Source organism: Myripristis murdjan, chromosome 3 (genome assembly GCF_902150065.1).
Source record: "Myripristis murdjan chromosome 3, fMyrMur1.1, whole genome shotgun sequence".
Taxonomy (NCBI): domain Eukaryota; kingdom Metazoa; phylum Chordata; class Actinopteri; order Holocentriformes; family Holocentridae; genus Myripristis; species Myripristis murdjan.
Window position 1 is genome coordinate 7,222,494 of NC_043982.1, and position 14,822 is coordinate 7,237,315.

At 40.5% G+C, this 14,822-nt stretch overlaps 1 protein-coding gene across 2 annotated transcripts in view; it reads left to right on the forward strand.

The window, feature by feature from the left end:
* The window catches only part of myo1ea (myosin IEa), a 60,177-nt gene continuing 45,355 nt past the window's right edge, over positions 1–14,822 (forward strand). The window contains exon 1 of one of the 2 annotated variants that reach the window (XM_030076837.1): positions 1–371. In XM_030076837.1, coding sequence (XP_029932697.1) covers positions 369–371 — 3 coding nt within the window. In that variant the 5' untranslated portion in view covers positions 1–368. The remainder of the gene's footprint in view (positions 372–14,822) is intronic. The other variant, XM_030076832.1, reaches the window with a different exon arrangement.

A 14,822-nucleotide genomic window follows, 5' to 3' on the forward strand; every position in this document is an offset into this window, starting at 1 on the left:
GGATTATTCCGCGTTTAGCGCCTTTGATTGGACCGCCCGGCTCGGTTTCCTGTTTGATGTTTCGGGGCCGATTTTTGAGTCTGCTCTGTAAATTTCAGCAACTTGCCTGTTCGAGCGGCAGTCTTCGCCTCCTGTCAGCGTCCTGTTGTAGACCTGGTGCACAATGGACGGAGAGCAGCACTGAGGAGGAGCATCCATGCTTCCCGGAGATTATTTGTAGAAGTGGACTTGCTCCTTGCCTGGCTTCAGGGTAAACTAATAGACTTTTTGATACAGTGGTAACTAAGGGCTCGGACAATTAGGCTACTGGACAGCGCGGAGTACGAGGAGAAAAGGGGACACTGCAGCTGTTCTGTTAGAGGCAGAGGATGGTAAGTGACATTTAGTCTGCTTTACGTTCTGTGGACTTAGTTTTGCACTGCTTGCAAAGTAAATATGAGCCTTCATTTTCATATTTAACACAGCGGCTTTATTTGTCTCCACAACGCGTATCCACGGAATGTGTGGAAAAGGACAAAGTAGTCCAGTTTAACGAAAACAAAAACAAAAAACACCTTGTCCTTTATGGCAGAGTAGAGTGTGCCTCCACATTTAAAAAAAAAGAAAGAAAAAAAAAGAGAAGAAAAAAAGAATTATTGTTCTATTTATTTATTTATTTATTTATTTATTTGATATGAACCATATTCTTAAACAGAGTAAAGTCGCTGTGAGGCTACTTGATAAACGGCTTTAGTCATACTTTGGCATACAGAAGTCTTTTCTTTTTCAGTGTAGTGTTTCTTTGCATTTAATCTACTTAAATAACATTTTTTATTATCTACCCCACAGTTATTAGTAATCCCACAATTATCAGCATGACCTCAGTTGGTTCTCTCTCTCCTGCTCTCTCTCTCTCTCTCTCCCCCTCTCTTTCTCTCTCACTGTCTGTCTCTATCTCTCTCTGTCTGAGAGTCCTATTCATAGACTTTGTACAGGCTGGAACATTGACCCAGAGCTGTTGAATTTTCCCAGCCTTTCTATCCTACAGAGATAGTGAGTGGCCTCCAGTCAGATATTTTGTCACTACCATTAGTCAGATCCATGACATGCAGCCCTTTTTTTTGTGGGCAAACCGGTTAGTCATAGAAGCTGAGGCAGGGAGCATGTGTAAGGCTGTGTGTGTGTGTGTGTGTGTGTGTGTGTGTGTGTGTGTGTGTGTGTGTATTGGTGTGTGGCTTGTCGAGTGCATATAAGACTCATCCTCACATATGCTTGTGCATCACATGGAGACAGGTTTTCCTGGTTGCTGCAGCAGACACGCCTAGAACAAGTTCTGGAGGAGGTTGTGTGGCCCTCTCCTTTGTGTTTTGGCAACAATTCCTTCAGCCACTGTCCTTTGTGGTGGAATTCACACTGTGGCCGCTGACTGCTGTGTAGCTGAACCCAGCATTTGAAGAATTAGAGCCGATTTCTCGTTCCTCTTTGACATGGTGGCTCACTCTGTTGAAAGTGGTCTGGTTTCTCCTGAAGAACACCCTTGCTTCAAAATATAAATATAAATAAAGGTTCTGGCTTTACATTTTATGTGAAAGGTGATAAAGGATAGGCATGAACTGACTTGAAGGTGTGGGGCTCCATACATTAGGCTTTCTGTACAATTTTGACACCCTCAAGCCTTTATTTCTGTTTTATCAGTCCTATCTACTTGTCTATTCAAAACAGGTAGACCTGAAACCTGGTATGCAGACTCACCTACACACTGTATTGAACCTGTAGATCTGGTTGCCCGCAGGACTTTTACATAATGTGCATTCAGCATATCCAGTGACAGAGCACTTGCACTTGAGCCAAGCCTTAAAAGTGAAAATCAAATAATTTGACTTGAAATGACCTACAAATGCTGGACTTCCATTGCGTCTTCTCTTGTGTGTCAACTTGCTTAACAGGTCAACATTTTTTTTGTTTCTTTACACACAATATTAAAATGAATTTGCTTTTTGAAGTTCAGGGCAGCAGCAGTCACTAGCACAATGCACAGTAGGGGAGCTCTGGGTCTGTTGAAGTTGGAGATCCTATTGTTTTGACTGCAGCTTTCCTTGGTATTTTCCTGACATGGTCGCTTAATTTTAGAGTGAATGACCAGGAGCGGTTTTCTTCTTGTGAGGTAACTTTAATGACGGCAGAAAAAAAGTCCAAATTCTCTGGGGATGATAGATTTAGTGATAGTGCTCGAAGAGAAAATGAAATGTCTCGACTCGAGAGAGAGATATTTTGAGAATGGTTTCCCTAAGAGTCCACGGGCTTACAGTCTATCTTTCTCGTACCTCTTTGTGGATTGATGGTGTGAAAGAGAGAGAAATGGCAGAGTTGTAGTGCATCGCTCATCTTCTCAAAGGTTTTTTTTAGGCCCATGAGAGAGCTCCATTATTAAGTGAGAGAGAAAAATAGTCAGACTGTCACTCTGTCTGGAATAGCAGACGGCAGCATCGCTCATTGGTTCCCTCTCTGCCAGATGCTGAATAGTAAGTCAGTATGACAGCAGATGGTTTGCATTAGTTTCTCCTACAGGGAGGTGCATACTCAGTAACCCCCCCCCCCTCCCCATTTCAAAGCTGGTGCTCCATTTTCAAACCCATCACTGCTGTAGAGATTTGCTCAGGAATTCAAGCCCTCTCTCTAAAAACAGGATGAACACCCATTCTGTGGACCTGGGGAACTCGTTAAGCTTGTCACTGTGGTTCAGTAAACTCACACACTTCTCTCTATCAATTCCAAATGTCTTTGTCTCAGACCAAGCTGCATGGCCTTCATGAATGTTGATGTGTTCCACTGTAGCGCTGATAGTAAAATCATTCTGGTTAAAAGCAGCATATAAACTAAACTGTAAATATAAGGTGTCTGACAAATTATCATGGAGTTTGTGAGCTCAAATGGAGTTATTTAGGTCTGTGCTTCTATTGGAAATGTTGAGTTTTTTCAAGGTTAATTTTAATTAATATGTCCCCATTTTAAATTAGTTTTGTTTTACATGAGTATTTACTGCGTTATATAGAATACCTCAGCTTCATGGACAAAATACCTTGCCGGTGACTTTAAAATAGGAAAAAAAAAAACAACAAAAAACAACTTTCTTCAAGTGGGTAGAATGTCACATCGATTTTAAAATTTCAATTTTAAGTTGAAGCCTCCACCTTATAATGTTCTGCTTCTGTGGCTAACAAGATCATCACCATTAAAAAAAACCACAGAACTGATAATTGACGGTGTAAAGCAAACATTTTCTGGGGACTATTTTCTGGCGGAGTACGACAGTGCTGATGCTTTTAGGAAAACTAATGAGGATGACTTTATTACGGTGATGGAATACTGGTGTGAAGAAAGTTTGAAGTCTCTTAAAGTTCATTTTCATATCGTAGTGGAATGAATGGAAAGTAATGGCCGGATAGAAGGTAGGGAAATTGATAGCACAGTTCCAAAATACAACTGCTTGCTTTGGGGAAAGGTTAGCAGAAACATGAGGTATATACATTTTGTAGATTTTAGGCTAAACATGCAAAATCACTCTTATGGACCTATAAAACACAGTATTTACAGTTCATAATTCATTTGAACCTAATCGTGATGGCAAAGTATTTTTCCCTTCCAAACCAAACTTAGAGGAAAAAGCATTCTTTCATTTTTATGTTCTGTCAGTGAGTTGTCTCGAGCTGACATCAAAGCCTCTGATACTCTGTAAACTCTGAAACATGATATTGGAATCTGGATAACGGAAGTGGCGAGGTGAGGAGCAACCAGCTGTTTTCTTTTCTCTGTGACTATCAGGGTTGGTTTGCTGTGTCTGCAAACTCAATGTCGGTCGTCTGCTCTCCCCTAAGCAGAGCAGTGTGTGCTGCTGCTCTGGCCATAGTATATGTAACCCCACATGTTTGGTCTCTGTGTGTGCCTCAAACATGCGTCAACAAAACTAGCAACCATGGACGCCTTGCTGTAGCCTCTAACCTACTGCTCACCCTGCTAGTCTGCTGTATTTCTGCAGCCTCAGCAACTGTCTCTAATTTTCACAGTGAATGATGGGAGTTTGCAGCCAGTTCAGCCGATCACCAAAGGTCAGCCATGAGGCAAATGAACAGACTTTTACAGCAGTGTTCCCCAGATAACACTGAGCTGTTCCTGTTTGGCCCATAATTCCACTGTAATGGTTTATAGAGGTGTCATGTGCAGTAAATACAAACACACATCCTCTCAGTAGCATCGGCTCAAATATTATGACATGCAATCATGTGCTATAGTGGTTTATTAGTATCAGGTTTGGTGCCTTTTTTCTTTTAATGGAAAATGGTGACCTTGTTGTACACAACTGTGTCTGTGTGTTTGTGTCTGAATGTTTGTTGCCGAGCCATGGAGCAGCACTGGGCTTTCTGTTTGCTCACCATCCCACTCGAAAACATGCCATGAATGTAATTAGTTGTTAAGACTGCAGTCCATTAGATTGTATCTGGTGTGGATGTTGTGATTAATAAATGAAAATTATATGATAGTTGTCTCTAGCACGTCAAGCCTTGTTAACATTCGGGGTGGGAATCACTGAGTAACTCGAGATATGATACGGTAAGTCAGTGATATGATACAGGTGACGTGCAATATATTGAAAGATTTATTATAAGATTGAATTACCTTTGGATGGCAACTTCTCAGTTTGTCGGTAGAAGAGGGATCTAATTGTTTCAAGTCTTTTTTTTTTTTTGATAATAGGCACATAAATATGGGGTTCATACCCAATAAAAAGATATGGAATTAATTATGCTATTCATTACTTCATTATTTGAAACTTTATGGGTTAAATACAATTTGTGATATATTTGCTGGTAGTAGGCAGCTGATAATGATGATGAAGAGAGAGGAGACACCGTACCACAGACTGTGGTGGTGACCTAGTCAATACTGGGTGCAGGGTGGGAAAAAGCATAACACTGCCACTATATTGAAAGGAAATAGTACTGTGGAGAAATAATATCACCTTTATGCACGGTCAGTAGGCATCATTATGCATGGATTATGCATGCACCAACACAACACACACTGCACCGAGAGAGAGAGAGAGAGCAAGAGAGAGAGTGAGAGAGAGAACGAGAGAGAGAGAGAGGTGGAGGGGGAGGTTGCACATTGTAACAGTCCCAGTTCATCATAGATACAGTCATAACTATTAGCTATTAATTGTAAGTAAAATTAGGCCCAGTATGATCCTTTAAAGCCAGCTGTCTTCAGCTCATCTATATTTACATAACTATACAATATTATGTCATCAACCTGTTGCCCACACTGACATTTCTTTTACTTTCCAGCAGATAAAGATATAATTTGAAGTACTGCATTTCATATGACATTATTTTGTCTACATATTATTTCATGTACTGACTTTTCAGGCTTTTCTTTTTTTAACTTTCCTTTACTGGTCAATAGGTCATGAAGCAAACAATGTCCTGTCCAAACGAGGTGCTTTGCATGTATGATTTCCTCCAACACAGACCGACGTGGACAGGGAACAAGGTCAGAGCTCTGCAGCTGTGCTCTGGTTATCTGCTCAGCCTGTTTCCCATTGTCACATGTCAGGTATCTGTGGGCCTCTGAGTCAGTGGCTGGCCTCTCACGCTGTCCAGTGGAAACTTTAATGTGGCCTTATCTCGCCAGTTGCAATAGCTGCTCCCAAGGTTACTATTGTTTTCACCTTACTTCCTCTCTCAACTGGCACCGAAAATTAAATTGTCTGTTATATGATAAGAGATGTGATTGTCTTGGCACTGTTTGAAGTGTGGTTAGCATATAAGCTATTTGTTTTTGTTGTTGAAAGTGTTATTTCTTCTTTTTTAATACTTTAGCTGGCAGCTGTGCCAAATTTAACACTGAGACGGTGACTCAAGGTGGGATGGCACTCTTAATTTAAAAAAAAAAAAAAAAAAAAACGTTATTCATCTAAGGAAACTTGACTGAGCAAGCTCGTTCCTTCCTGCTTCACATTCACAGTTTCATTTGCAAACCTGGGAGCAGCCCTCTGCATCTGCTGTCTTTTTTTTTTTTTTTTACCTATTTACTCCCTGTGGAAAGTAATTCATTACACTACTTCTTTACATTACTTTTGGGTTACTCCACAGTGTTTCTTGAGATGCACTGCCAGTTAACAAACCAGTCAACGGGCAACATTTCCTCTACTATGCACAATGCTACAAGCCTGTTCATCTCTGCTTTTGTTACCTGTTGAAAATGAAGCTTTGGCTGCTTGGTTGGGGTCGGCATACACTCAGCTTGAGCATCACTTTGGGTCCGGGGGTTTTTCACTACAAGCTTTGTGTTAGCATGTTGCCTTTACAGGTGCTTGGAGAGATTTGATGTTGTTTGATGTTTGATGCAGCAGAGATGTTTTTAACCTGGGCACAGTTTGCACCTTCACATTCTTCTCCTTTCGTGCAACAAATTGGAAGTAACGTACACATCTCCTCCACACCTCAAAAGTTGTGGCTATTATTGTTATTATCTCCCACATGAACTTTAGCCAAAGTCATATGAGGAGATAATTGAAGAACTTATGTATCACAAGTAACAACATAATTGTTTCACTAGTAAATGTTATGTGATTACTGAAGTCTTTATCTTTTTTCTTTATTTTTTATCTTTGAAATTATCCCATTCTGTAGATTTCTTAGTCTCAGCACATATAGACTTCGCCAATAGGCTAGTAGCTGTGTTTGTTAAATACATAGTTCAGTCGCCTGGGTTTAAAATGCCTGCTTTGCTGGCAACAGGCTGTTGATTCCTGCCTGTCAGAAAACACTTAGAGTGCCGTCAGATGAGAGTTATGTTCTCTGCCCCATTGTTAGCTGGATGTCTCAAAAAGTTTTGAATGGATTTGCACTAAACTTTGTGGAAAGGTTGGTCATGGGCCAAGCAAATAACTGAATTTTTAATGCTAGCCAATTTTTAATGTTAGCCAAAAGGGAGTGTGCTGGTGGGTGTAGCCTATCACAAAAGGGTGCATCACTCCGTTAGCAGAAATACTCCCTGAATCAAACACACATGCACAACTGGTTAATGTTTTACTTCAATTAAAAGCATGAAAAGTAAGACTTGACATTTAATTTGGTTGACCATGTGACAAAGAAAAAGCATATCTTGAAAACTGCAGAGCGTTGGGAGATATATTCACTTCGCTGTCCCATCTTTTTATATTTTCATGTCAAGTAATTCAAGCGATCAAGGCCGGTGTAAAAAATAGAACCAGCTCCATATAGTTTACTTTATTGCATGAGTGTGGACTGCCACTGCAGCTGGAGATCTTCACAGACATTATTTGGGAATCATGTCCACGAGATTGGTGTTTTTATCTGAGCATTTGCTTTGATTCCTGAATGTTTAGATTGTAGTATTGTAATGTGATTAAAAGGCATCCCAAAATAACAAGTTTTACATCTGTGTTTTTGGCTCATGCTCTGGCAGTGTGGGAAGAACCAATAAAACTTTAGACAGTGACTGACAGGGAACACGATCCGAGTCAGTGCTTTTCTTTTGAAGACTTGTCCGTTGTTTGGCTTCTGTAGACAGATACGAACTGAATGAGTGGAAACAAGGTCAAAATAAGGCATTTTAAATTAGCTGTCTCTCTGGGCACATGATCACAGAGTATTATATTCAGATGAATTTAGACAAATCAGCTGAATTGCTCCGTCACAGCTTTGCTGGAACAGACCACATTGTTATTTGTAGAGGTGAGTCACCGTAGAGTCATGCAGTGACTGGAGTGTCAAAATTGTATCTGCTTGAGTTTGAGTTTGTTTTCTTCCCTAAACACTTTTTGAGGAGTGGGTTGGACTTGCTAAATAAAATAGTATACCTTAAAAATACTAACCAGCCTCCAAAATGTACTCTAATATTGTTTCTGATATAAACAGCACATTGGATGCCTGTTTTTTGTACTAGTTTTCTATCACAGTATCACAGGAGGTTGGTTTATAAACACTGTAAACACAGCAGGGACACAGTCAAAACAGTCGTGTGTTTTGTACCCTTTTTCTGGTCATGCTTTTTTAAATGTATCCTGGGCAGAAATGTTACTGTATTACTTTCTCTTATAATAAAATCCATTCTTACAGAGACAGACCTATTGGCTCTTCTACATGGATTACTCTCTATGAATATAGTAGCAGTAACAGTCCAAAGCAAATATTGATATTATCAACTCTGGGTTTAGCTGGCTTTGTTGGAAGGCTGATATTATTTATAGAGGTGGTTACTTTTTCTGTCACAATGAGGTGAAAAATGTCTTTTTGTTCTTTGCCCTTTGGCTTGTCCACTTTCCATTTTTGTGGATTCCAACTGGGTAATATGTAACATGTCCCTTACAGGACATGAACTAAATCTTTAGCCATATTCACTGAGGATCTAGTTGGAGGAGCTCACAGTGATCACTGCCAAGGCATCTGAAAACTAGTGTTTCCCAAGGAGGCCATGGCATAATCACAGGAAGTTTTCTTCACATTTATTCTAACGTTTTTTCTAACTATCACTGTCAAGAACTGCAGGATGGGTTTATTTTATTCAGCAAAGTTTGATTTATAGAAAGTTTAATCGTACCTTAACTGTACAAAACTGTCATGGCCAATGAAACATAACACCTCTAATAACAGATACTGTATGTTGGCCAGCTAATTTAGTTGTGCACCATGTAGTTAGTGAGCATTTGCAGGGTTCTAATTTGAATTGGGAGTAATAAGTACTCCCACTGACTGTGGCTTGACCTTTTGCAGTGCTTTCCTTTAACAGCATGGAGCAGGGTGTAGAGATGAACCCTTTGGCTGGGAATCCGGCTTTTCTGACTGTGACATGAGAGCTCTTTGTGGTTTATAAGTGAGAGAAGAATATGGAGCCAAAGAAGCAAAATGAGCTAAGCTTAAACCACCTTTTTTTTTTTTTTTTTTTTTTTTTTTAAGGCACCGCCTATAATTTCTTAGATATCAAAGTGGCAGGCGTCTCTTGCTCTGTTCATAGTATTCCCATGATGTCATATGCATTTCCTACCAACATGGTGCATTAACTTGTGTGCAGCTCATTGGCTTCGGCTGTGCTTTGATTATAATCACCTGTCAATCCATCACAATCTGTTTCCCTATTATGACAGCTGTGTGGTGATGGAACAGGATACTATGAATAAGAGCTTGGCTCTACACATTTGTTTTTGCATGTTATGTAACATTTTTTTTTGCAATATGCACAGCTTAGTGGAATTATGGTATGCATTGTTTAGGCCTCTCAGAGCTCCACCAGCCCTATATGATGGAAACACAGAGTGCATTTGTACATTAGGCAGGACAGCAAAAGTCAACTGGCGCCAGGCATCTCAAGACTCGTGAGCTGTGCATCCACATACCAGGAAATAGCGCAGTGATTTTATAACTGCAATGGCTAAGTCAATGTATGCATTAAATAATTTGATCAATGATTCTCTCATGCATCATAGCAGTTCTTAAAAGTCAACACAGTTTTTCACTCACTCCAATCCTGCATACCCTGACCCAGCCTCTCTACCTGAGCACATTTGTTACAGTCCTACATATGCAGTGACACGGCTCTGAGGGTCTCTGTGAATGGGAGATATCCGCACAAACAACTCTGCAGGTGCAGCTATAGCAGTCTAGGAAGAGCAAGAGCAGTGTGTGGGATCCTCTCTGTCCTGTATTGCTTCAACATGTATTTACCATAAATGGTTCTCAGTGAGCCAGTTTCCTTTGAGTCCATGTGAAATTGAAATCTGCATATATGGCAGATATGTTTGTTTTGGTATTTCTGCCTTATTCAATAATAACAGTACAGAGAGACAGGAACAGAAAGGGGGAGAGAGAGGGGATGACATGCAACAAAGTGCTCGGCTCAGAATTGAACCCAGGCCGCTGTGGTAAGGACTCAGCCTTGATATGTAGAACACACTCTATCAAGTGAGCCACCAGGGTGCAGACCTCATTCAAAATGTTTTTGTACAACCTACAAAAATTGTTGAAGGATCTAAAAATTCCACACGGCAATGCCAAAGACCAGTACTGTGTACAGATCCCACTGTGCAAGAGTGTAGAGAATATGCATCATTCCCCTTAGTGTGTTACCTTTAGTGACCTTTGTGGCAATAACTCGTGACCCATTTTCACCTTTCAATCCTCAGTGACACTGTAGATTGACCCATAGAAGACCCATACTGTTTTGTTACATACAATAAAACTATTCCAGTAGCTAGTTTTTTTCAGAGTCATCCCTCTGTATTCCTTTAAGCAGCTGGTCAGGCTGCTCCTGGGGTCTGTGTTTTCATATATCTCTGAAACCCCTCCAATTCAGCTGGAAGCTGTCTTGCAGGAGCAGTTTTTTTGCAGTTTACTTGTCTCCTGGCCGTTACTTGTCTACTGTATCCTCCTCTTGTTACAACCAGGGGACATCTCAGTCACTGATGTGAAATGCTGAAGGCATCATCATGCCCATTAAGGCAAACAGTCCCGGTGTAGTCTGTGGATATTCTTCCTTGAAACACCTTCTGAACAGTTGAACTGCATGCCTGCTGTATAACGCTGGCTTATAAGCCAGTGGATAACTTGCATATTCTTTTTCACATCTTCATAAATCCAATATACTAATGGACTATTTTATTGATTCCACATAGTTTCCCATTGTGCTGCTGTGTAAATAGGATACTTTTCTTTTGCAAACAACTATTTCACCCTGCTGATGCAGCACTCTCATTACCTTATAGCCACTACAGTGACCCTTTCCATCCCACACAACTTCAAGGTGTTAAAAACTGCAATGTCAGAAAAACTGAATGAATTAATGACAACTAATGATAAGGAGGATGTATCTGATTCTGCTTTAGCAGAGATGTGGAAAGTTGTAATGCAAACATTTTGTTGTTACTCTTAGATTAGAAAAAGGAGCTGGTGCATGGCAGGTTTTGAGAGCAGCTTCCTGCCTTAGAACAAAGATATAAGCTTAACTTAAAAGACCATACCAGTGATTTTGCATGTTTAGCCCAATATCTACAATGATGGTAATGGTTCATCTAATCTTTTCCTAAAGCAAGCACTTTCTTCACATCAGTATTCCATCACCGTAATGAAGTCGTCCACATTAGTTTTCCTAAAAGCAGCAGCACTGTTGTGTTTTGATGACTTGAAATTGGGCAGAGTGACATTGTTCCTCCACCAGAAAATAATCCCCAGGAAAAATGTTTGATTCACACAGAGATTTATCAGTTCTGTGGTTTATGAGAGGTGATGACTTTGTTGCCACAGAAGCAGAACATTATAAGGTTGCTGTTTTAATCAAAAAATGAAAAAGGATGGATTTTAATTAAATGCTGTGAACTTTTCAGTACCCCCACGTGATTTGCAAAATGGTTTGTTACAATGTAAAATGTGGGTCAGTTGTAGTAAATGGGCCAAACATTCAAAATCACTGGTATTGTCCTTAGATGGGTTTGGTGGTATTCTGCAAGACAAACGGTGCTGTTTAGCTGCATGATCATGCAGGCACTCTGTTATAAGAGCCTTTTTAACTCTTGAAGGCCAGTATTTTTGTTGTATTAAAGAAAAAGTCCAGGATGGAACTGAAACTTCAGTTGTAGAGCCTACAGATACTTGTGCATTTGTGCATTTTAAGAACAACACATTTGCATTTCAGTCAGATGCTATTTGGGTAGCTGCTGGTTTGGATTTCATTCATTGAAACCTGAGCTTGCAGCCCTATTCTGGCACTGCAAAAGCATGGCTGTGAATGAGCGCACATTTGCACTGGTTTGTTGACTTTCAGACGCTGCTGAGACTAAAATGAACATTCTCTGTGACATGTTCCTTGTCTAGGTTTTCAGGGAGTTACACCCAAAGCCACATTGTCTTTGATGCTGTATTTTATTAGCAGCCTTCGTGAATAAATGAGATGTTTAAATGCAACAGCTCTCAAGTTTCTGTAGTGTCTCTAAATTTTGGAAAGGAAAGTGCTGCCACTGTACAGCAGAAGTTTCATGTAATTCAGTCTGAGATGTGTTGAAAGTCCTCCCATCTCGGTTTACACTAAATCATTATGTCTCCTCTCTCTCTGGGTGGGACGGTGCCCAGCCCAGTCCTCCAGGCTGAACACTACCTCACTATAACCTCAGCGAATCAGTTAATGCTTATGCTAATTCTTTAGTAATACATCTTGTATATTTTTCATACAGCCCTTGTATGTATGTCAGCACAAACGGTCCAATTCAATAAAAGTGTCAGAAATGTAGACAGGTAAACAGAGTACAAGGAGGCCTGTTGCTCTGCATTATTTATACCAGTGTCCCAGTTACAAGCAAGTGATCATTCAAGTTATGGTGCTCAAGGAAGACAGAGCACTCTCCATATCCTTTCCACACTATCCTCCATGTGCAGGTGTTTATGAGTCTCAGGAAAAAGGTGGAAGACTTTGGTCAGTGTAATATTTCCAGGCTTATGACTGTAGCAAGCACTGTTTCCACTGGCTCTGGCTCAGTGTTTTTGCATTAAAGGGAATTTGTTATTGTCTGGATGGATAGGAACCTCAGACCAGGTCAGAGCACTTTAACAGGTCTTGTTCCATGGTTATTACCAGTGTGCAAAAGTGGACAAGCACTCATTGCTGCCTCCTGATTCCACCAGTGCATAGCCTGACATGTTACCTGGCAGGTTATAAAAGTGTTACACAGGTGTATTTCCATTTGTGGATTCAGGGGCCAGCAACAAATGCTTGTCCACCTTTTAGCACTAGTAATAACATGAGCCGCATGAAAACAGACCTGCACAAGCCACCTAAAAGTAAGTTTTTATATTATATTGTAAGTGTTTTCTGACACAGTGTTCATGACAGGGTTTGAGTATGTGGGACATGTTTTCATGTTCAATTTTGATTGGCAAAACTTGCCGCCACACAAGCAAAGTGCCATCAAGCAGTTATTCGCGGAGATTTTCTGCATAGCTTCGCAACAAACTCTCAAGCCACGGTCGTGACTCGCACCATGCATAAGATGGTGCTAGTCATGAACGGGGTTAGATAGTTTTCCACAGAAAATGGCAACACGCAATTTACTGTGTCATGTCAGTATGGACGCTCTCTTTATTGGTATTCCCCATGGAGGAAATGAGGAGTTTCTTCTTGGGCTTCTTCTTCCTGAAACCAAGGCGCTAGTCTACCTCTGACATCTTCATGTTGTTATTTTTCATTGGAGATAAATAAAAAAAGGGGAGAGGGGTTCCATGGTGACCTCAGTGAATAACCCATCCATCAGACATTCAGCTCTTATCCTCATATATGTCTTAAACTCTGGGTAATATTTCCTCCAACACCAGCCATTCTGTTTCTGGGACACTCAATCCACAATTCCCCACATCTACTGCGGTTTCACTCTCATCATTTATTGTTATCTTCTTGTCCTGGCTTGGAGAGGCTCACTGCCTCAGTCAGCATTTTTATCTCCATCTGGCTTGACTGAATCCTTCAATTAGTGACTTTTGACAAAGTGCAGACACAATGCTTGATTTACCCAAACAATAGAGACCAGGTGGGAATGCTGTTTGGATTGTATAAGCTCTGTTTAGTTTACATCAAACCACTATCTCTTGGATCATAAAAGGGCTGGAGGGGAGGTCAATCCAAATTACCTCACTCATTATTGGGGTAAAAATGTACTGGAGCAGTTCCCTGGCAGCTTTGTCACAGTTCAGACGAGGACAAGCTTGGTAGTAAATTTAGCCCTGTTGGTAGTTTTAAAGTACTAGTGTTGGGTTGACATACTATGACTAGTTTCCCCTTAACCCTTTCTCAGCATGTTGCTGTGACTTATTTCACTCTCCCTTGACGGTTGTAGCACATTTTCTGAGGTGTCCCAACTAAGTGTAGCAACATAATCCATGGAGTAGATGCCTCTGGAAAACGTGTGCCAGTCCTCACTCAGTGGAGCATTAATAAACATTGTTATGTAGAACATTTTTGTGAATGAAAGTTCTGTTACTTTGCTGTGTAACCAGTGGGCTTTTAATCATACGTACTCACTGACTGTTTACTGATGCTATAATAATAGCAAAATTCAGAAATGGCCTTCATCTCCATATCAATTCGGGGGCTGCCCATTGGTCCAAAGGCCCATTATTCTAAACACCCAATAGTCTGAAAATTTCCTGTTGTACTGAAAGCGCACTAGTTCAATGGCATGTTATCCCCAAAGCAAAACCCCAATTATTCCAAAAAAACGCTAGTCTGAAAAGTGTCCTGACTCTGTAAATTTGGTTAAGTTTAGGCAGGGGTTTCTTCAGGTTAAGGTTAAGGGTAAACGGGGTGGATGCATTTCCTGGCAGGGATGCAAAACTCGACACACACTGGTACTGGCAGTCACTGAACTCCAACAACTCCAGAGTGTGTGTTTCCAGACCAATAAGCCTTTGGATTAATGGCCTTTCGGTCCAATGAGAAATTTTTTGGACCGTTGGGGTTTTGGAATAATTTGCCATCCAACGGCATGATACCATCCATTTCCTGACACAGTTATACAGTGCTCTACCCCCAGGTGACCTACCTGACTCAACCATCTTCAAACTGAGTGTTAATTATTTATTTTACCACCAGTTGCTCATTGAAGTAAAAGGTAGAGGTTAATCTTGGACTTGGAAGATCTTGACTGAAACTGAGATGTCATCTGATTTGAAATATGTTTAACTTATGTTAATTTTGAAGCATGTTTACTGTAAGATTTGATTTTTTTTCCACTTGCAAAAATAAAGTCTGAAAATATCACAGCTTAACAAGCTTAACAGCAGCAT